This window comes from Eretmochelys imbricata, chromosome 11 (assembly GCF_965152235.1).
Source record: "Eretmochelys imbricata isolate rEreImb1 chromosome 11, rEreImb1.hap1, whole genome shotgun sequence".
In the NCBI taxonomy this organism is placed as follows: Eukaryota; Metazoa; Chordata; order Testudines; family Cheloniidae; genus Eretmochelys; species Eretmochelys imbricata.
Genome location: NC_135582.1, coordinates 38,517,340 through 38,539,754, shown reverse-complemented (window position 1 = coordinate 38,539,754; position 22,415 = coordinate 38,517,340). Strand labels below are relative to the sequence as shown.

At 40.3% G+C, this 22,415-nt stretch overlaps 1 protein-coding gene across 1 annotated transcript; it reads right to left on the bottom strand.

Annotated features, from left to right (window-relative positions):
* Window positions 1-277: 277 nt before the first annotated feature.
* G6PC2 (glucose-6-phosphatase catalytic subunit 2) lies at window positions 278-8,239 on the bottom strand. The gene is made up of 5 exons (XM_077830221.1): window positions 8,022-8,239; window positions 7,566-7,675; window positions 3,254-3,365; window positions 1,926-2,041; window positions 278-789 (listed from the first exon to the last, which is right to left on the bottom strand). Exons 1-5 carry the CDS (start codon window positions 8,237-8,239, stop codon window positions 278-280), a joined length of 1,068 nt encoding a protein of 355 aa, XP_077686347.1.
* Between the last annotated feature and the right edge of the window lie 14,176 nt (window positions 8,240-22,415).

Below are 22,415 nucleotides of genomic sequence, written 5' to 3'. Positions count from 1 at the left end.
AACATGTGCATACCCGCAGTGGTGTAGACAGCCATACTGCATTGTAAATCCTGGGAATGAAGTCAAAATGCAAGCCAACCAGTGGTTCTGACATGGCAGTGTCATTCTTGGATGTACTGCTTTTGGGCATGGGACTTACCGGGAGCACATCAAACACATAGTGACACCCACCACTGTTCAGAACGGAGTACCAAAATAATTACCTTTGCGGAGGGTTACAGAATGCCACTTGTATCTAAATGCACCCACCTTTTTTCAGACTATTTTGAAAGTTTATCTAATTTAACTTCTTTTCAGTTGGCCTCATTAATAAGTGTATGCAGTATGGAATCAAGGCAACTACAGTAAGAGGTATGGCTGCACTTTTACAAAAAGAAAGAACATAAAACAAATACTCTGTATGTGTGGGTAACTTGATAAAATCAAACAGCTGCAAGGTAACTAAAGAAGCAGCTATGCACAGTAGCCTGAAACTCGTCTTATATCCATTTTTACCTTTACAGCTCATGATGAACATTTCAGAATTAATGCCAAGACCTAACCCAAAGAGTGCACCTAAATTTCTCACCAGTCCAGCAAATGGAGTTGTGTCAATGTTTATCCAGTCTGGGTTGGCACACCATTTCTTTGCCTTTGGAACGGACCATAGAAGATCAACATCAATAAGTTTGAGAAGCAGGTAAAAGCCAAGAGCAAAGATGAAGAGAAACAAATTTGTCTTGATGTACGTTCTCAAACTCGCTGTCTGGATAGCAGGGGTATGTTCAAATGCTTCAGCAACAAGCATTCCTGGGAATTAGAAATGCAATATTAAAGTGGGCACTGTGCTCTTGGATATTGAAAAAGAATTGCTTTCTAGGGCCTACCTTTAAAAAGCAGAACTAAACCTCCTAAAAAAAAAAGAATATGTATGGTTTTTCCACATTTATAGTACACCCAAAAACCTCATTCATCTCCAAAACTGCCAAGTCAAAATAATGGGCCTACCTCGTTACTTTAAATGCTAAGATCCACAGTTTCAGAAGAGACGTGTACTTTTTCACTAATAAACCCTGCATTAGCATACCCAGACAGGCCAGTCTCTCTCTCTCTCTCTCTCTCCTTTTTCATACTCTTCAGATGCTACCCCACAAGTAGAAAGGGATGCAGATTGCAACCCCCTACTCTCACAGGGGTGAATCAAGCCTATCTATGCTCTTGGTCCTTCCCTCTTTCATAGTGCTGGCGGGGGAGATGTGTTTCATCTCTCTCCCTTTCCTCATTCACCCCCTTCCTGGCTATGAAGAGGAACGGAGCTGGACCCCAGTAGCTTCAAACTGTTGGCTCAATGCTAAACATGCTGATTTGCACATGGAAAGTAGCATACGGAGTGCCCCTGGAATTAATGTGCCAATCACTCTGAGATCACACAGTGATAAAGGAAGCATTTTCAAAACTGCCTAAATCCCATTTTTACAACTGACCTGGGGCTAAGGAGCCTAGGCCTCATAGGAAATCAACGGGACTCAGGCTTCGAGGTGTCTATGTTCCTTTAAAAAAAAAGGAGGTGGGGGAAGGACTAGGCTCCTAAAACACTTTTGTGCTTTTGAAAACGTTACCCAAAGGCTATATTATACTAAGATTGTAGCTCCTGGGTACAGGGGCCCTCTTTTTGTTCTGTATTTGTACAGCACCTAGCACAATAGGCTCCTGGTCCATGATTAGGGCTTCTACATGCCACAGAAACACAAATACTTAATGATAAATACATAAAATAATAAAATAATAATAATAACAATATATTCAAACCCTTAGTCTCCCCAGACATCACATGCAGCTCTAGAGACTCAGGATAAAAAGCCTTTAACTTTGACTTGTTTTTAAACTTAAAACAAATGTTCAGATTATGTATTTATATTGCAAAGAGTAAGAATAAGCAATATTACCACCAATTACTCCAAGAATAACTTGATGTGGGAAATGTGTTGCTATGAATACTCTAGAGACACACACACTGATCTGAATAATCCAAAACACACTCCAGAGGAATGACCAGGTAAGTCTATGAAAGAAAAAGAAATTGTATACATGAAATTTTAAAAATCCAAAATATTATATTTCATTGTGCGTCATTCAATTGGGTCCCATATTTGTAGCAGCCAGAGGTACAAATTCAACAGTGTAGAGACAGATGATCAAAACCTGGAGCCAGATACTGAAATAAAACTGTCAGAATAATGGTATGATCTTGCAATCCCATTTACTTTAATGGAATTTTGCCCGATTCAAGACTGCAGGATCAGACACTAATACTGTAGGATCTAAGATCAGATGCTTTGTTTTTGCTGTAAGATATCAGTGGAAAGCTAAAGTGGCAGATGTATTTTTCCATGTGTTTTTCACCATGAAGGCATAATTAAACTCATGATCCATGAAGTCAAATAACAATCCTTTCAACCTTGGTAAAAAGTCCAACCAGTCATAAGCTTTACACAAAACTGAGTAACATGCTGTCTATTGCCAATATTATGTGTATTTTCTTTACAATAAAATATGAATGACCATTCTCAAAGTGGTAAATTTAATGCAATAACCAGTAGACCAGACAAAGAAAGGCACTCAATATAAATCAGGATTGCCAACATTATTGACCTGTCCCACTCCCATAGTGTTTAAAGGAGGCAGGTTCAGATCTGTGTTAATGCAATGGCAGTGAGTTAATTAGATGTCATCCTAAGGAAAAGTCTAAATCTTCTCTATATTCTAATTCAGCTGTTCTTACACTTCATTGCACCGCGACCCCCTTCCGACAACAAAAATTACTATGTGACCCCAAGAGGGGGTACGGAAGCCTGAACCCACCCAAGCGCATGCGGGGGTGGGGGGGGAGGAGAGGGAGAGGCGCGGCAAAGCCCCACTGCCCAAGGTGGGCAATCTGGCCAAAGCTGAAGTCCTGGGCTAGGGGTCTGTGACCTGAGCCCAGCCGCCCAGGACTGAAGATCTCAGGCTTCAGCTTCGGCCCCGGGCAGTGGGGCTTGGGCCCTGGCGACCACATTAAAATGGGATCGCAACCCACTTTGGGATCCTGACCCACAGTTTGAGAACTGCTATTCTAATTCATTGTCCAAAACCAATAAGAATGAAGACATGTTAACAATTTAAAAGTCAAGTGGGCCAAAAATGAATTACAAATATTTGCTATAATAATGTTTATCTAAACTAAATCTACAAATCCACCAAAATAAAGGTTTCAGAATATCAGAAACTGACTGACCTGTGCAGTGTAATTGTGGATTCATCTTTCCACCTCACTGTGTAGCTAAGTGCTGCTGTTACCATTACATACCAGACACAAGAAGATCCCATAGCGTGGCCAGATGGGCTTCCTGTTAAAAGAAAAAAGGAATATTTTAACTTAAAAATCATTAATACAAGTTTGGAATATAGAAAAAGAATCATTGTCAGTTATTCAAACAATTAATGAACCCAAAACAGTAAAAAATGAAAAACCTACAGGGACCTTGATGGCTTTTCATAAGCTAGGTCAGATTGTCTTGTCTACATGAAGTCTCCAGAAAAGTCATCCACAGGATCTCCAGATCTTTATCAGAAGAAAAGCAGCAGATAACTCACAGACCTTTAGTTAAACATGAGCTGTGATGCTGAGAGGAAAATATGCTAACTAGATAGGTTAATGAATCTGATTTTTGCAAAAAACAAAGGTGCCACAAGGCTTGGATTTATCCATTGCATATGTTCCAGTTATGGTGCCTAATAAAGCATTCTCTATAGCCATATCTACAAATACAGCTGGAGCAACAACAAGCTTAATGTCATAAGCAATGGCACTAGAGGGCAGGCTGACACTTCTTGAACTTGATGTTGATTTATGAATACTAGAACCCCAGTTATGGTGGGTTGTGGCATGTCAGGCACAATTCACAGACATTGATTCGATGGATATTGGGAAGGCAGCCTACCCTTACAATAACCTAAGGGAAGTAATTCTATGTTAGTCTGATAATTTCCTAGGATAGAAAGCAAAAGCACTTTGTATAATAATGCTGATATGAACAGAGCCACAAAGTATACAGAATACAGCTAAGATGGAAGACAGGTGTATATTGCAATATGGGAGATGCAGGGAATGATCTTCTTGTATCAAAAAATTGTAAAATACAATAGAGCAATTTCAGACTTCAGATAGCCCTTCCAAATTGTCATTTTATCTGTTTCCTCAGTTAAGAAGCCATATTTTCTGTAGATCCTCAAAAGAACGGGGAAAAGTCTTTTCTATTATGTTGGAAGAAAGGGGCTTATTTATGCTCAGTTTGACACAATACCAAAAGTGTTGAAAATTGAATGAAAATTGGTATGGGAAAAGATTTCAATAGATCCCTTCTCATGAAATAATGCTATAACATTTTGGAATTAATTAACAGTACTCTATAGTGGTGCAACAAATGGGGGATTCAATATAAACAAACTTCTGCATATTGAAAGCTTTATTATGTGCCATGATATTTACCCAAATTTAACAGAAGCTATTCTCAAGCATACTGAAGGCAGTGTGGAGATGCAGAGGATTTCACCCACATCTGGTGGAGCTGACCAAAACTCTAATTCCAATGGAATGCTGCTAGTGAAATAATTCATAAAATTACTATAGCAGTTCTCTCTGCAGATACCAGGGGTCAGACTCTCAGCTTCATTAGATTTACATTTGGTGAAGGGAGGCTATGGCTCCCCAGTTCTCACTGGTCCTCAGCTTGGTGCAGGCTGAGGACCAGTGAGAACTGGGGAGCCATAACCTCCCTTCACCAAATGTAAATCTAATGAAGCTGAGAGTCTGACCCCTGGTATCTGCAGAGAGAACTGCTATAGTAATTTTATGAATTATTTCACTAGCAGCATTCCATTGGAATTAGAGTTTTGGTCAGCTCCACCAGATGTGGGTGAAATCCTCTGCATCTCCACACTGCCTTCAGTATGCTTGAGAATAGAGAGAATGTTCTACAGAGGCTACTGCCTAAAGGTGTCTCTAACATGTGTCAGCTCAGAACGGTCCCCCAAATCCATGCACCCATTGAGTATAATTGGACTGCATTGTGCTCCTGCCACTCCTGCTCCTCACATCACTACCTCTGACACACCCTTCCCCAGTCCCAGCATGCCCTCTGGGCTGGGGGCTGCAGAAATAGCTTAGAGCTGGCTCTGCTGGCTCTAACCCCGCTGGGGACTCCATCATGCCACAGGAAAACCCATATAGGGGAGATGCAGACAGGGCAGATAATCTGACTCTGTAAGTGTTAAGATGATGCAACGTGGCTTCTTGTGCAGTCAGAAGGGTAGAAAAGTTTGTAGGGCTTATTTTGTAGGCAGTGGAAATCATTTTGTCACTTGAGAAAATGTTGTGACCAGTCCCTTCAGAAGTAGTTCACAAAGGTATGGGATAGCTTGGTAAGGTAGAAAAGTGCATCTAAGAAGGAAAATTACATTGATTTCTATGCCATCTACACACCTTTTCTGGACTTGGCTAGGAGATTCTTGATCATGATTCCTTCATTCCTTCTTTCTTTCAAAAGGTACTTGCATGGCACTTTCCATTTTCTCAAGTGATAGTTTTCCCAAAGAGTTGAAAAAATAATCATTTATATCTTTACACAAGATACCATGTTAACTGAGGACACATTGCGGATTAGAATTCATTTTATTGGGTAAACCAACTTATGATCTCATATTTCAGTGTTTAAAAACACTTTTTACTTGCTATTGTCAGTCCTTTCATCTGAAAGTATTTATCATACCCATATGCAATGTGGTTTATTAGAGATAGGCCTAAAGTCCAAAATTTAGATCCACATTTTGAAACTCCACCAATATTTGTGAGAGGGTTGGATCAAGGGTTTTGGTTCAGCTCATTGGAGCCAGCTGCAAAATTCTGACCTAGATCCAAATTCAAATTCCAGAACTTCTACCCCAAAGTTTGAGATTGTCCAGATGCAGGTTTTTAGTTCAAGCTATCTGCGATCCTTGTGTTGTTCACTATTTATTCTACTTTGCTCATTTAAATATCCATGTTAGTGTACATCTGCTGCTCTAGTCTTCTCATTTAAACTACATATTTAAACATTTTAAATAACAAATTTGGAAAAGGCCATACTGAATAAAATAGAAATAGTTTCTTTTTAAACAGTAAGAAACAGGCCTTCTGTTCCAATGAATCATGTGGAAACACACTAATTGGTAAGCAACCAAGGTCTCAATATTGCAAGGGATGAGTGCCCTCAGTTCTGAAGTCACTTGAAAGGAGCTGAGGGAGGCTCTTAGCACCTTGGGTTGAGCCCCAAGTGATTTCATGATCAAGTGAGACAGAGAACAACCCTAACAGTTGATAGCAGGTCCGCACATAAAGTAGTAAACAAACCGTCAATCACAAGGGCTCAAATCTCTTCTTCAAAATTAGAGTAAATTATGATGCAGCATCTTGCTAACAAAGAGGAGTAAAATTGCAGCATTGCTATCCATATGAAAGCCAGTAGAATCACAAAGCACATTAATAACAATTACGGCACATTTCTCATATATTGGAAAAAATCCATTTTGCAAGAGCCATAATTAAAGCTGTGTAAACATGTAAAATCCAGTCTAAAGTAGGAATGTCTGAGCTTAATTTGTTTAATTTCAAACTTCATGGATTTGAAAGTTCATTGGATTTACGTTCCACTTAACAAAGAAGTAAAAGCAGAGGCAGAGAGGGTGCTCAGTGAAACAATCCAATGGAATATCTATATCTATATATCTCACATTTATGGTGTATTCTCTTGTACCTGCCTATAGCTTTGAGGGAAGTGGGGTGTTCTATCCTGAACAGATAACTCAGGCTTCCCTTTAGTTAGAACATAGGTGTCTGTTTGGTTTTTTTTAAAAAAACTAAATAGCTTCGGGGAGGAGAAGGTTAGAGGGATTAGAGATTTAAATATCAGAGCAGGGATCACAAATTTGTTTTACTTTTGTGACCCTAAAAATTGCTGCAGTAGCTCAGAAATCCTCAAACTCCATAAGAGTCACCTGTTCTAATCTGGAGTGCTCTTGGGCAATATTTACTTGAATATATACTTGGATATCAAAATATTTCACCTGTTCACTTGATATGCTGAAGAGGACAAATCTAGGGCTCTACTTACCTTCAATAAACCTCTGCAAGTTGCTGTCACTTGCAGCAGAGCTACCTCCAAGAATGACTTTACAACAAAGGTGATTCAGCATTTCTGGGGCTGTAAAGTAATTATTGGAAGGGCAGTCCTCCAGCATTGCTACCTGTAATAACTATAATTTTTAAAGTGATGCCTTTCATAGGTTAAAGACATTGAAACAAAATACGCAGATCAGGTAGTCTCAGCTCTATATAATGTTTAGGTTCTCTGTTACGTTTCTACTGATGTGTTTTGATGCTCAGGTGCCTGCATATTGTACTTGATTTTTAGCAGGTATATCAATTTACAGTATAATCACTATCACTGACTGCTACTTGCTGAAGTAATACTTACAATATGTGCAACACTGAAGCCACAAACATGCCTTACCTGGCCCAGTTTCACATGTTATAGGAAATTGTTCAAGACATGGGCTCGATTGATTGGAATAGATCATTGTTTCTTGGACCCACCAATATGGACGATGGCCAAATAAAATCCTAACGAAAAAGAGAACAGTACATACTATACAAATGCAATAAAAAGATCTCTGAGTAGAAAGGTCCAAACAAAGCATGATAATTCACCTTATGCTATACATGAACATTTTTATTGTTAGAAAAATCATACAAATGCTTGTTTGTGCTCTTCTTTGCTTACCAAAATGTCACTGTAAACACATCCTCATTTTGTTAAACCTGAATTTTGAAACACTTTGTATTTTATATTTAAAAGGCAAAACTACATAGGTAAATCTATAGGTTAGAGGATGTATTGTAATCTTGAAGCTGCTAAAAACCTGCGTCACAAAAAATACAAAGTTTTAAAATAAACACAACTTCTTACCATTTAAATATGAGGTTGAACCAATCTCCAATGACTGCCACCCATATCATTTTAGTACCAACCACTTGGTTAAGTTGGAACCAAAGAGGAAAATAAATTAAAAATATATTCCGGGGATCTCCTACTTGTGACATGAAATTTAGAAAGTCCTGGTAAGACCTGTAATCCTTCTGTAAATGCTGAATTATAAGCACACCATTACTATGAAGGAGATCCATCTTTATCGGTTACACTATACCAAAAGGAAAGTCCCTGTAATCTTTAATTCCTAATGGCAAAATTAGAACCATGAAAGGAGAGCTATTAAAAATGAGAGACAATGGCTGACATTGCTTTTATATTGTACCAGAGTGGGGTGTCTGGCCATTCCTGAAACATGTGACTTTCCACATCTATAAGGAGACACGTGGGTCTGTTAGCGCTGGAAAGCTTTTCTGTTTGCAATTTTTAATTGGAGTAAAAGAGGTGAAGTATATGCTGATCAGCAGCAAATCATGGGGAAAGTTTTGTGGCAACACAATGACTGTCTTATGCAACCCTTTGTATGAACAGTTGGAAAATGTTTGCTTGAATTTTAACACAGTTCATTTCTCTGAAGGATGGACACTAGTAATTTGTATGCTTGATTAAGTGTTGCCCTTATAAAGCCTAGAAAGAATTCATGACTAATTGGGCTAAACAGAAGAGTCATTAAATTTGTGCATTTTAATTTGAAATAGAATGTGGCTATATTGCTGTATTTATTACTTAGCACGGCACTTGTTTTAAATTGTGATTAAATCCAAACAGCAGACATAAATTAAAAAAATACTTTTAGTGACAGGTTGTTTTCTAAAGTGATAGTTTTCCCAAAGAGTTGAAAAAATAATCATTTATATCTTTACACAAGATACCATGTTAACTGAGGACACATTGAGGATGGATTTTTTTAGTATGAATTAACACAGAATAATGATGGTATTGACTGGAGTGATTCAGAAGATAAAGCAGGGGCTATGCAGTCTATTCTGCCAAAGCAACTCAAGCATAACCTTCTGCATCCTTGAATTCTTTTGTATAGTCTAACATGAATGCAATAAAGGGATAGTAGATCTTAAACAAGTAATATTTTGCAGAAGCTGGCTTTTAATGTTTAAATATATACGTTCTCTGAGGAAACAAAAAGTGGACCTGAACCAAAACTCTAAATCTGATCTACGTACCTAATGAATAGGCAGAACTAAAGGCCCAATCCAATGCCCACTGAAATCAATAATAGAAAGACTCTCATTAACTTCAGTAAGCATTGGTTTGGACCCTACGGGTATGTCTACACTGCAATAAAAGACCCACAGCATGGCTGCAACTGGCTTGGGGGCTATTAAATTGCAGTTTAGACATTTGGGCTCAGGCTAGAGCAGTGATTCTCAAACTGTGGGTTGGGACTCCAAAGTGGGTCATGACCCAATTTTAATGGGGTCGCCAGGGCTGGCTTAGACTTGCTGGGGCCTGGGGTTGAAGCCCGAGCCCTGCCGCCTGGGGCCCAAAGCTGAAACCCAAGGGCTTCAGCCCTGGGCAGTAGGGCTCAGGTTACACGCCCCTGTCCCTCCTGCCTGGGGCTGAAGCCCTTGGGCTTTGGTTTTGGCCCACCGACCCGAGGCAGCAGGGCTTGGCAGGCTAAGTCTTAGGTCCCCCCCCCACCCCCAGGGTGTGTTGTAATTTTTGTTGTCAGAAGGGGGTCGCGGTGCAATGAAGTTTGAGAACCACCGGCTAGACTTTAGGTTCTGAGACTCAGTGCCATGGGTTTTTTTAAATCACAGTATAGACATATCCTAAAACGGCAGATCCCAATATTCCCAAACATGGGGAATAGGGTGGGGTTGAAATCTGTGCCTAAATCAAAGTTCAAGGTGCTTGGATTCAGTCCTTTCTAGAAAGAAGTTCAAGCAGTGAATTCAAATCCAAGTTTATGTTTTGGATAGAGGACTTTGGTTCAGTCCCATCTCTAATTTTAAAAAATAAATGTAATATCTTTCTTCACCAGATGACACATTTAGGATATTTAAGACATTTCTTTAAAATATTTCCTAAACTGATTACTAGCTTTTGAGGTTTTGGGTTATTTTTCAAGTGAATTCATATTGTTGAAATTGATATCCCTAAAGAACTAAAAAAGGTCCAGCAGGGGCACACTAGAGTAGCCTTTACCACACTGCCTTGCCACTGTGCCTCAGCCATGCTCTGAGAGATCACTTCTAGAATGAGAGGGCACATCACGTTTCATAGCCACTGAGTTCTTGATCTTTCTGTGTAGATTGCCCGCAGAATCCAATTGATGCCAACAGACGTGACTAAGGAAGGGCTTTTGGGGATCTGGTCCCGTCTACTAGACAGAAACCACCAACTGATTTACTTGCAGTCATTTATCAATCCTGGCTGGATTCAGAAGTGAAACTTGACCCATCCAGCCTCCCCTTACCAGCTCTTTTTATGCGCTACCAGTCCCGTGTAAGGTTGCCAAGCACTTCCCATTATAAGACCCTGTTTTCAATGGTTTATACATTTGTCAAACCTGAAAATTTTCCATGCTGGGTGTCTGCCTCAGGCTGAATATTTTTTTTGGAAAATTTCAGCTAAAATGGTTCCACCATTTCTGAGAACAAGGTTAGGGAGAAATACATTGTTTTACCCATATTAAAAAATGCTGGTGACTTTCTGTTTTAAAAGCTCTAGCTACCCCATGCTTTGGAGCAGGGACTTGAACTTCAGCAGGAGGCGGCCTTAGTGTCACGGATATTCCTTTTGCCATCTCTGTGAAAAATCCAACCAAATTTGGCCAAGTTATAAGGCTTTTGAAAAATTGTACTTCACACATGCTCAGTAGGGACTTCTTAGATTCTTTATGCACTGAGCATGCTACAGCTCAGGGAGGAGCAGGACTTTCCCTGTAATTGCAACTCTGGCCTCCTGCAAACCATGCCAGGTCTGGGCACCGAATAAAGAGCAGGGGACCTTTGTCTCTCTTGCTCTTTTCTACTGTACTCTCAATAACTAGGGTGACCAGATGTCCCGTATTTATAGGGACAGTCCCGTTTTTTGGGACTTTTTCTTATATAGGCGCCTATTACCCCCCACCCCTGTAGCATTTTTTCATAGTTGCTATATGGTCAACCTATTAATAACTCCCCCTCCCCCCTCCATTTGGTTCAGGCAACAAAAGAGGAGGAAGCTGCTGCATTCAAATGCAGAAGGAAGAAGAAGCGGACCTACGGGGGAGGTGGGGGAAGTAGATTGGGACAAGGAGCCTGGAGTTAGGGGGAGGGCTGGAGGCTGATTGGGTGATGAGGGAAAGTGGGACTGGAAGTTTATATGGTAGGGGGACTGGGACTGGTTGAGCAAGGAGACTGGAAAATTAGGGAAGCACAGATTGGATGATGAGCCTAATAAGGGAGACTGGGACTAGGATCCAGTGGGGACAAAGAATGTGGAATAGGAGGGCATGACCAGAGGCAGAATGTGGGACAGAACACATCAGAGGAGGAGCCAGGAGGGGGAAACTGGGAATAGCTGGGCAAGGAGACTGGTACTGGGATGGGGAGTCTGGAGGGGTGAGACTAGGACTTGCTTGGCAAGAAGACTGTGACTGGGATGCAAAGCCAGAGATGTGGAGAGTGTGACTGGCTAGATGAGGAAAATGGGACCAGGACAAAGAGCCAAGGATGGGGAAAAGAAAGGACTGGGACAGGGACAGGTTAGAGGGAATAGGGCAGAAGAAGTCATGCTTGGGGGAGAAGTGCGGGGGGGGGGGGCAAGGGAAGGGGCAGAAAATTCTGTGCCCACTAGAGCACACTCCCCTCCAGAGCCTAGAATGAAACCCAAAATTACTGAGTCTCACCATTCTTCTTCTGCCAGCAACATATCTGTAAAACCTAAAAGCAAAGTGTCCCATCCTCCTCTAGTGCTGGTCCACACAGAGGAAAACAACCTACTACTGCTATCAGTTACTCCGTTAGCTTAAGCAGCAGAGGTCTGTGTGCTGGATCTAAAGGTTCCAATCCTGCGTGAAGATCCATCTGGGTGTCAGTATGATGCCACATGATGGAATTTCTGTTTTTTTAGTTTGCTTTTTAAAAATCACACACAACAGAACTATTTTAAAAGAACATTATTAAGGGTCAAAGTCAAGCACTCAGAAGTTAGAAAATACCAAAATTAAGGTTGCCTGTGCAACTTTAATTCACCCTCGTTTCACGTATACATTAGAATTAGAGCTGGTTCCAAATTTTTCCAATGAAATGTTTTTCCATTGGAAAATGCCATTTCATCAAAATCAAAACTTTCCACAGGAACATGCTGATTTTGACATTTTAAAAATAAAATTGAAAAAACTGAAAAACAGCAAATTGACCTTAATGGAACAAAATATTTTGATTTTTTGTTTTGAAATTTTACTTAAAATGAATCAGGCTTGGCTAGTAATGCTTGTTGTCTGTAGGACCCCTGCTTCATTTGTTGCAGAAGTTGGAAGTTGTGTAGGGAATGAGGCAAGGTATTGCATGAAGAGAAAGGACAGTCTGATGGTTAAGGCAGTAGAATGCTGCCCTGAGGTTGGGATTCCGTCTCTTCCATGGACAGCGTGACCAGATAGCAAGTGTGAAAAATCGGGACAGTAATATGGGGGTAATAGGCGCCTGTATAAGACAAAGCTCCAAATATCAGGACTACCCCTATACAATTGGGACATCTGGTCACCCTAGCTGCATAGTTCCTGTGTGATGCTAGTCAAGTCACTTAAAACAAACTTTTCATAGGCGGTCACTAATTTGTGTTCATTTTATGGGTACCTGACTTGAAACCCTAGGCCTGCTTTGCAATAGTGCTGAGCTCTCACAGCTGCAACTGAAGTCAATGGGAGCTGGACTTTGAATATATAAAGTGCTATACAATACTAAGGACTCAGAAAAATCAGGTCCTAGGCATCTCATATGGGGTCCAAAAATGAATGGATACTTTTGACCTTAATCTGTCTGTGTCTCAGTTCCCCATCTGTAAAATGGGGATAATACCCACTTGAGCTCAGAGAAACATTGTGAAGAGAAATTATTTGTTTGTGAAGCACTCAGCTATTATAATGATGAGTGCCATAGAAAAGGTGAAAATTAATTAATTAATAATTCTGTGTTCTGAGCTGGTTAGAAGACTGTGAAGTAAAAAGGCCTAAAACCACACACTGAGCAATGAGGAGAAAACAAAATATTTCATAGATGCTCATTAAGCAAGCACTGTCTATCCTATGCACTGTATGAGTCAGGCACTCTTTGGAAACAATAGTATGTGATCATGTAATTAAAGCCTGCATCATAATGAAAAAGCACAAAGGGGCTGAATTAACGTTGCACAAGCAGCCTTAATTCTGGCATTTGCTAAATTTTTAGTGCTTGATTGTGCAGTCTTCATAATGTTCTTTTAACAAAGATTTTGTGTGTGTAATATTTATATATATTTGTAGAGAGATAATGGTACACAACTTTAGTATATTTTAGTGACTATAAAAATGGGACAGAGGCACAACCAGGACTTAGCAAGCTTACTCCACACAGCTCTGTCAATGAATCTCATACTAGAGTCACAAACACAAGCGTTACAGCTGCACTGAGGTTTCCTGTAGGAAAAATGTATTATACCAACTTGTGCTGTGACTTTGTAGTCAGAACCAATATTCTCTCTCCAGCTGTTAACGGAGACCATAACACTTTAGACTTGTGAATTAAAATCTGATCAGGTCACCAGATGATAACAACTCATTACTTTATCACCAGAATACAATACAGACTCAATTATTAGAAACTCCCTTTTATCTGAAACAGGCTTATGCTCCCTGACATCTATGAATCACATTGAAAAATCCCTAAATTGCTTGAAATCCCTATTACCCACTTATATTCAGTGTCTCCACATGATAATCAGATGATCAATGTTACAGAAACTACAGAATTAAACTCTGGAAACAAAAGCAGCTACACACAAGGCGCTGTGCCCTTCCCTATTGGTGCTCTACTTCACTGGACTTTTCAAGTCAAGCTGAAAAAGCAGTGGAGGCTTTGGTCAAACCTATTTACCTTCAAGTTTTTGCTGAAGAGAGCTTTAATAGTCAAACATATTCTTATGATGTGCAGTCAATGAAATCACGTGGAAAATAACAAGTAGATTTAACCAATAAGAAGGTATGATTTAAATGGACATAAAGGACCTTCTTTACCCACTGCCATCTCTCATTTACTTTAGCTATTAAGAGTCTATTTTTAGATGCTTTTTAGTAGATTCAGATCTGAGCCTGTTTATTGCTCCTAGCTTCATTGAGCCATGTAGAAAGCAATAAAGTACCGAATCATGATTCTGACTTCTCTGTGCTCTGTTTCTGAGTAGAATTAGTGTTACATGATTTACAATGCCCATTTGCTCCTACAATTTCTCCTTCTATATTAGTGCTGCTGAATGGTCCATTTCAATTTGTACCACATGATATCAAACACATTTTCTCTAACAAAATCCTCTTAAAAAATAAAACTTCAGGATAATTCAGAAATAAATATTTTCCAGCTTCTTGGATGTACAAGACATGGAAATTGCAGATTCAGCAAATAAGCTGTCCCAAAGTAGCCTTTGTTATTTGGGGTTTTTTGTTTCATGCTGAGCCCAACAGCTTCTAGCTCTGAAGCAGCCTGAGAGGTGGACCAGTCATATAAATGAGATACTAATCCTGATTCATGTCCTCCATGTTGGTTGAAAATCTCTCTCTCCCAAGTAATTATATAGCATAATTAGGGTAATCATTATTCTCTCCAAAGGTTAGAGTAACTCTCCCTCATAAGGTAGACATGGTGCCGACAGTAAACACCAATTCTCCAAAAGACATTTGGGTTTAGTATGAAGAAAAATATAATAACCCCATTCTCCTGCCTTTTATATGTACTGCTGGTTTAGAAACATTAGTTAGCTTTAAATCTCACGTGACAGTCAGTGGTGCTTTAGCAGCCATCTTGATTCTAGTACTTAGATAAAAGAGCTCAAGTAAGTTATTATTCAGTAACTGTTGCCCCGTTAACAAAACTATTTTACAGCAAGTAGGTTTACAGCATCCTGGCACCTGTCAAGGTACAAGATGATCTCAGGAGATGCTTTTCTGCAGCTACAAACAAGCAATAAAGCCTGTCTTATTCCAGCCATACCACAATTTGTTTCTGTGACGGCAGATCTGCCATTCTTGAAACTATTAGAAGAATGACTGCTGACATACAGAGCACAGTGGGACTATTTTATTAACCTTCTGTACACTTGTAGCGTATATATGGTAAAGAATGGGTCAAAGCAGGCCATTCTTTTCCACTGCCTGGGGACCATGCAACTCCATTTGCCCAGGCTGAACTCCATTCACAGATGCAACTCTTCAGGGCTCTCTTTAGTATTTTCAAGAGTGAGATCATACAAAGGTGAAATTTATTTCCCAGAAACATCCATGTGAAGTGCTCTGTCCTTCAATAGGAGCCTCACAAAGGCTTGCAGAGTGGTACACTTTTGTACCAGAAAAGACAAACTCCCTTCAGGTCCTTTTCACCTATGCAGCCATGACCCGTTGTGACAGGGCAGAGTGGCCCCGCACTGGTACCGCAGGGGTTAACCCTTCCTTCCTGGCAGAGGAAGCCCTGCCCCGGAAGCCCTGCTGGGCTTGCTCCAACTGGAGACTAGGTATAAAAGCCTGCAAAGCTGCTCAGTCTGGGCTCACTATTGGAGGAGAAGGAGGCACACTACCAGCTCCTGAGGAGGGTCAACCAACGCTCCAGGAGCTGGCCAAGCTGCAATGCACCCAGCATCCCAGACAGAGGCCTTGACGGGAGGGGATGAACTGGAGGACCAGGGTCCCCCCTGGAGTGGAGAACATGATGTTGAGGGTAGGAAGTGAGCCAGGGGAACTTTAGAGACAAGCAGTGTTAAAGCTGCACTGATGATTGGCATGTTGTGGGTGGATCCCTGCTGAGTTAAGTGTGAGGGGTAACCCTCCCAATAGGCGAGCCCTGGGTTGCGATCTAGTGGAGAGGGTGGGCCTGAATCCTCCTACCACTCTGGCCATTGGGATACACTTCCCTGCCTGAGAGGGGGAAGGCTGTGGGCTCTGGCCATTGGGCCACCCTGCCCTGATATGCAGGATGTGATGCATGGACTCTGGCCATTAGGGCCTGCTACCCTGACCAAGGGGTGAGCATGGGGAAACTGGCCATTGGGCCACATAGGGATGCCCTTAAAGGGATGGGGGTGGGAACTTAAGAGTGGTGAGGCCCTGACACTCTATCCACCCCTGCCATAAAGGGGTGGTGCTGGACCTGTCACACCCTTGCATATATTAACTACTTTTGCTTACACCAAACTTATCCTGGTTGCTTTCAGTAAAGTATTCTCTCCATCTGGCTAGTATTCCAGGACTGCTGGCACATCTTGACTTTGTGGAATGTGGGCTTTCTACAGTTGCTTAGGATAAAGACAGGTTTCTTTCTAGTTAGCAAATGTTAGTTCATGTAAATATTCTATATACAAAAGGTCTCACAATAATAAATTAAACTACAGCAGCTTTCTTAGCTCTAGCAACCAGCTGCGGAGAGTCTTGGAGACATTATGATTCCTTAATATGTGCTTTGAAAAACTGTCACTTTCCGGAGGAAATTTTCCCCATTTGTTGGAGAGTCCAAGACTTTCCTCTTCTTCTTTCTGCCTATTGGGGAACATTTTAAAAGTTTCCTAATTTGAAATACATCTGGTCTTTGAAGTCATTTAATAGTATACATAAAGTACAACATACTGTACAATCTTTTCAGTAAATGCAATTGCTAGGGGAAATAACCAAAATATATTTGAACTGTGTCTTAATTTAGTGTTCTAAACTGAAACCCCACTGAGATTGACAGGTGTGAACTCACCCTTCAATTAATATAACTGAAAGCATAAGTCCCTAGCTAAGACAAAAGGTGTGTGAATCTGTCAATGAGCTTGTGGTTGAGTACTGGATTTTTTTTTTTGGGGGGGGGGGGGGAGATAAAGAAAGGATCACACAAACTGAGACAGACAAGAACAGGGAGAGGCAAGAAAAGCAAGTAGGAACTTGTAAGCGAAGTATGACCCTGGAAAAAGTTTGAGAGGGATCTGTGTTGGCTAAAGAGACTTGGGGGGGGGGCTGTAAACTAAGCCACTATTCCTTTTGTTCTTGGTTTCTTCTATATTCAGAGATAAAGGACTTTGTATATTCCTTGTAAATAAACAAGACTGCATCAAAGAAAATACCAGGCTCCACCAATTTCTGTTTCCATCTGGAACGATCCCAGGGCCCTGAATTTTGACTAGCTGCTTGAGTTGAAAAGAGGAAACAATACATGTGTGAAAACGGTATGTTTGGGGGTCAGTAGGTTAAAACTTTAGAAACAGGGGTGTGATTTTTTTTGAACATAATCAAATGTTTTCATACTCAGCAGAAAGTAAACTAATTTCAAAAACTTTTTTGTTTATTTCATTAACTTTTGATTTATAAAGACAGACAAAAATGGAGCCTACCCTAAGTTTTATGCAACCTTGACAGTAACTTAAAAACACAATCAAAGTTCAACTGTAGCTAAGAAAATGTTCATGATTTCTTTACACCTACCTATCAAAGCAAACATTAGGTAATAACTGAGCTCGATGTTGCTAAGCAGATCTTTGCAAAGAGAAAGAGCACCCATCAAAGCAATTATTTCTGTAACATTACTAACAGAAATCTATGTACAGACTTTCTGGTACACCTTGATTTAGTAAATGCAGCCCTAACATTAATTTTACATGTCATAATTGTCACTGGCATTAGTCCGGCTACAAAGATTAGCTAGTGTGACAGTCAGACCAGACAGCTGCAAGAGTACTGGAAGGCAGGTATATCAGCAATAGAATGGTAAACAACCTCTTCAGCTCATAGGGAAAAGGACATCTCAGACCAGCAAGGGATACTGAGCCCAATTAAGGGATGCCTGTGACCTCTTAAAATCCCTCTTTTGCCTTGTTGCAGCTTGTCTCTTGCCTCTGTGCAGCCAAGTGACAACAAAGAGAAAAGTCTTCTCCTGAGCGAAAGGCCACTTCCCTCCTTATAGGGGAAGCAATTGAGCTAACTGCCTGTTGGGGAAGGACTGGCACCCAGAGGTAAGCGTAAAAAGGCAACACTCCAGAGTGTTCCCTTTTTGTGTTTGTCTGGTTTGGGTGATGAGTGCTCCTTGGGCCATCCATGAGGCCCACCTTGTAAAACAGAGAAAAATAAAACCCAAGTGAGGAATAGAAACTCTCTGGAGTAGGACTGATTTACTCCAGTCCCCTTTGTTCCTTCCCACCCATCGACTGGCAAAGAAGAAATGCTGACCCTGTGAGGGGAAACAGGTGCCTTGCCACACTAGTAATTTACTAAATGTACAGTTTTTACTTACGAATTAGAGCTGACAGCTGCCTTCTTAGGCTGTAAATAATACTTTCAAAATGGAACATAAGAAAAGATAAGCCCCTTTTTTTGGGAGAAGAGGGGAAAATCCTCCAGGAAGCCCTCCCTATTTTCCTTCCTTTCTTTCTTTTTTACTCTCCCAAACATGCCTTATTGGATCCACCCAACCTTCTAGCTAAAGTTTCCTCTGGTATATAGCTCTTGGGGTTTGTCAGAGAAGGTTGAGCAAGAGAAATATGAACTTAGCAAAAAATCTAGCTAACTTTATCTATACACTTGTAGACATACTGATTTTATATATGCAACTTATTTTTTGAATCAGACAATCCACAGGGTAAGCACTTTAGCATCCTTCTGGAGGAATAGTACTATTACAGTATTCATTACTTCCTTATCAGAAGCTATACCAGTGGTTCTCAAACTTTTGTACTACTGATCCCCTTCACATAGCAAGCCTCTGTGTGCAACCCCCCCTTTACATATTTAACACCATTATAAATGCTGGAGGCAAAGTGGGGTTTGGGGCAGAGGCTGACAGCTCGTGACCCCCCCATGTAATTTCATGACCCCCTGAGGGGTCCCAACCCCCAGTCTGAGAACCCCTGAGTGATACCTAAAAATCATAAACATTCAACAGACAGTACTAGCCAGAAAACCGAAGGGCTTATTAACCTGAGCGGCCCTGATCCTGCAAACACTTACGCAGGTGCTTAACTTTATTGCTGTTGAGTATTTCTATTAAAATCCATGGAACTACTCACAGTAATAGTTAAGCACCCCCATAAGTGTTTGAGGGATGGGGGCCTAAATGGTTATATTCTTCTTGTAAAGAAGAAGTTTTAGCAGCTGCAAATTGATGATCTAACATATGCATTTAAGACATATTGAGTGTGTAAGCCTATGCTGAAGTTTCTATAAGCAACCAAAATAGTATTTGTCAAGAAATGGATGGATTCAGAGAATGCCTTATAGGTGCTTGTTAGGCTAACTCTTCTAGCAGCTGAAGTAGCGGTTGCTCAGTGCCTGCCTGTATAGGGGTTTTGGGCCACTGGATCCCAGTCTCAGTCTGGTGGCCTCTCCCATGCCCACTCCTGCACATACCAATGCATTCAGCACCAGTGTGTGGACCTTTGCATAATGCAGAACGTACATGGAGGCCCTCAGCTGTGTGGGTGCTTCACTAGTACCCCACCTTCTGCAGCCTGACTATGGGGGACAAAGTGTTAGAGTGCGTTCTCCCAAGACAAACTCCTTGCTCTAATCACCATTAAGAATTTAGTATTAAATGAACAATTTTTTATTTGTAGTTCCTGTTACTCTGATTTCCAGGAAAACTGGAGAATGAAGGAATACATCCACTGGGTAGATAGAATGTTTAGATTTTTACTGAGAACTTCTGAATTGTCCATCAAGTAGAACCTGCACATTTTATTGACTATTACTGTAATTCATTCTCTTCTAATCAACAGACACTGTAAGATCAATGAGGTGACTGGTCTGCTTGGTCTATTGTTTATCATAACTCCCAAGAGGAAAAAAATAAGAGGAAATCTGATTTAAAATGTCCATCATTAACATGGATGCAGATCAGCACTATGGAAATGGTTCCTGAGGTCACAGTAATGCATAGAATAACAAGTTTGTGGGTCTGGATAATACCTCCAGTAGTTCTAGAGGTATCCTACAGGTATCCTACACACATGCACTCGCCACTTTTATATTCTTTATTTCAGAATGAATATATCAATAAAAGTTACTGAAACATGAGGAAAAAATGGTTTGCATCTTAACCACAATAGTTATTCTCTATCTGGACCTTATTTAAAATTATACATATGGAAAATCTTCATGTACAAATGGCATTATGGAAACTCTTGAACAACAAATGTGTTCAGTTTACAAGTAAAACAATTGTTTTTCTTACTGCCTGCACTAGCAGGCCTAAGTTCTGAGAGTCACTGAAATAATACAATAAGTAAACCGTTTCTTGTCTTATAGAGTCCAAAGACAAAAGGTGATCATCTAGTCTGACCTGCTATACAACACAAGACCTTTCCCAAAATTCCTAGAGCATAATTACTGTTAAAATTGTATACCTTAGTTCCAGTCTGAATTTCTCTAGTTTCATCATCCAGCTATGGTATTGCTATACCTTTCTCTGCTAGATTGAAAAGCCAATTATTAAACACTTTCCCCATGTAGCTACTTATAGACTGTAATGAAGTCACTCCTTAACCCTCTCTTTTTTTATGCTAAATAGATAGACTGGAGCTCAATTGCTATAAGGTGTGGTTTCTAATCCTTGAATCATTCTCATAGCTCTTCTCTGAACCCTCTCCAATTTATCAACATCCTTTAACTGTGGACACCAGAACTGGATATAGTATGGCAGCAGCGGTTGCACCAGTACCAAATACGGAGGCAAAATAGCCTCTTACCTCCTTCTCAAGGTTCCCCTGTTTATACCTCCCAGGATTGCATTATACATACAGTTTTACCTGCACACAAACCTTAAAGCAATTTGAAAAAAAATTAATTTTCAAGGAGAAAGTTATTTCTGGTTGTAATAGCAAAAATCATTGGGCAGGTAGGAAGACATCACAGTTATGGACTCTGTATTCGAACCTATATAGCCATTAAACAGACACCATGTTTCTTCAGTTGAGAAGAAATTGAGGCCATGCAATTTTATTTCAGAGGTAAAAACTTCTCAGACATTTACAGGTCACTTAGTCAGTTCTGCCACTTTGAGTGAAATTAAATGAAAAAAGATGCAGAAATGGTTGCTTAATGTAAGTAAAATATGACTTTTGTAGTACGTATCCAAAGTATTTTAAAATAAAATTAATTTAAGATTTTCAAAGTAGGTGTTTGTACAGAGCTTCGTACAATGGGGTCTTGGCCATGCCTGGGGCTCCTAGGGATTGTGAAAATAGAAATAATTGTAAGATAAGAATCAAATATGTTAACCTCCTGCCCAAAGTACAGTAGAACACAAGGCACAATGTTAGAAAGCAAGAGAACCATCTCTGTACCTGTTCCAGGACAATAGTGTTCATTCTATATTAGCTGCTGTGATTAAATAATCATTTGCTGTTATTGTGTGGTACAGGTAGACTGTTTAATGTCTAAAAGAGTCAACTGAGTAAGCATCTTGTTTTAAGTCCTGTTTTAAAGGACTTTTTCTTTTCTGAGTCTTGCAGGTAGATCCAGCTCCTCCTCTGGGACAATGAGGGACCAGCAGAATATATGTTTATTATTGGTATGTCAACAACGCATTCAAGTAGCCTATTCACTGCATATAGATCCTGAAAAACTGGAGGTGTTATGTTGGCAAGTTGCTGGACAATGCACGGAAAAGGAAAAATAAACAGTAATACAACTAAATTTTAGAAAGAGTAACTAAACAACCCCGGGAAGAACTATGCTATGGCAGAGGACTATTTCTGTAATTTTTTTTGGGGGGGGGGGGGGTCCTCTGCTTATCCTGTTGCATACAAAATGGAGGAAAAGAGGAAAAATGCAATTTTCTCCTAAACTCAGTGCCAGTTACATGAAAGGAAAAACATTCATTCAAGGGCACTGAAGAACCATTTATAGAATGCTCCCTCTATAATTAAAAAGGCAGGATTGCATGAGCCAGCGCCCCAGACTACTAAATATCTTTGGCTTTATCTACGCTTTAGGGACAGTCAGGTCACTCTAACCAGGCTGCAGGGGCTACACAAGGTTCACTGGTTTCAGAGTAACAGCCGTGTTAGTCTGTATTCGCAAAAAGAAAAGGAGTACTTGTGGCACCTTAGAGACTAACCAATTTATTTGAGCATGAGCTTTCGTGAGCTACAGCTCACTTCATCAGATGCATACCGTGGAAACTGCAGCAGACTTTATATATACACAGAGAATATGAA

Coding starts and splice junctions, on each gene's coding strand:
- G6PC2 (XM_077830221.1), bottom strand. CDS start 8,239: ATGGATCTCCTTCATAGTAATGGTGTGCTTATAATTCAGCATTTACAG. Junction 2,042..3,253: donor TCCACAATTACACTGCACAG/GTCAGTCAGTTT, acceptor TTTCTTTCATAG/ACTTACCTGGTCATTCCTCT. Junction 790..1,925: donor TATTCTTGGAGTAATTGGTG/GTAATATTGCTT, acceptor TCTAATTCCCAG/GAATGCTTGTTGCTGAAGCA.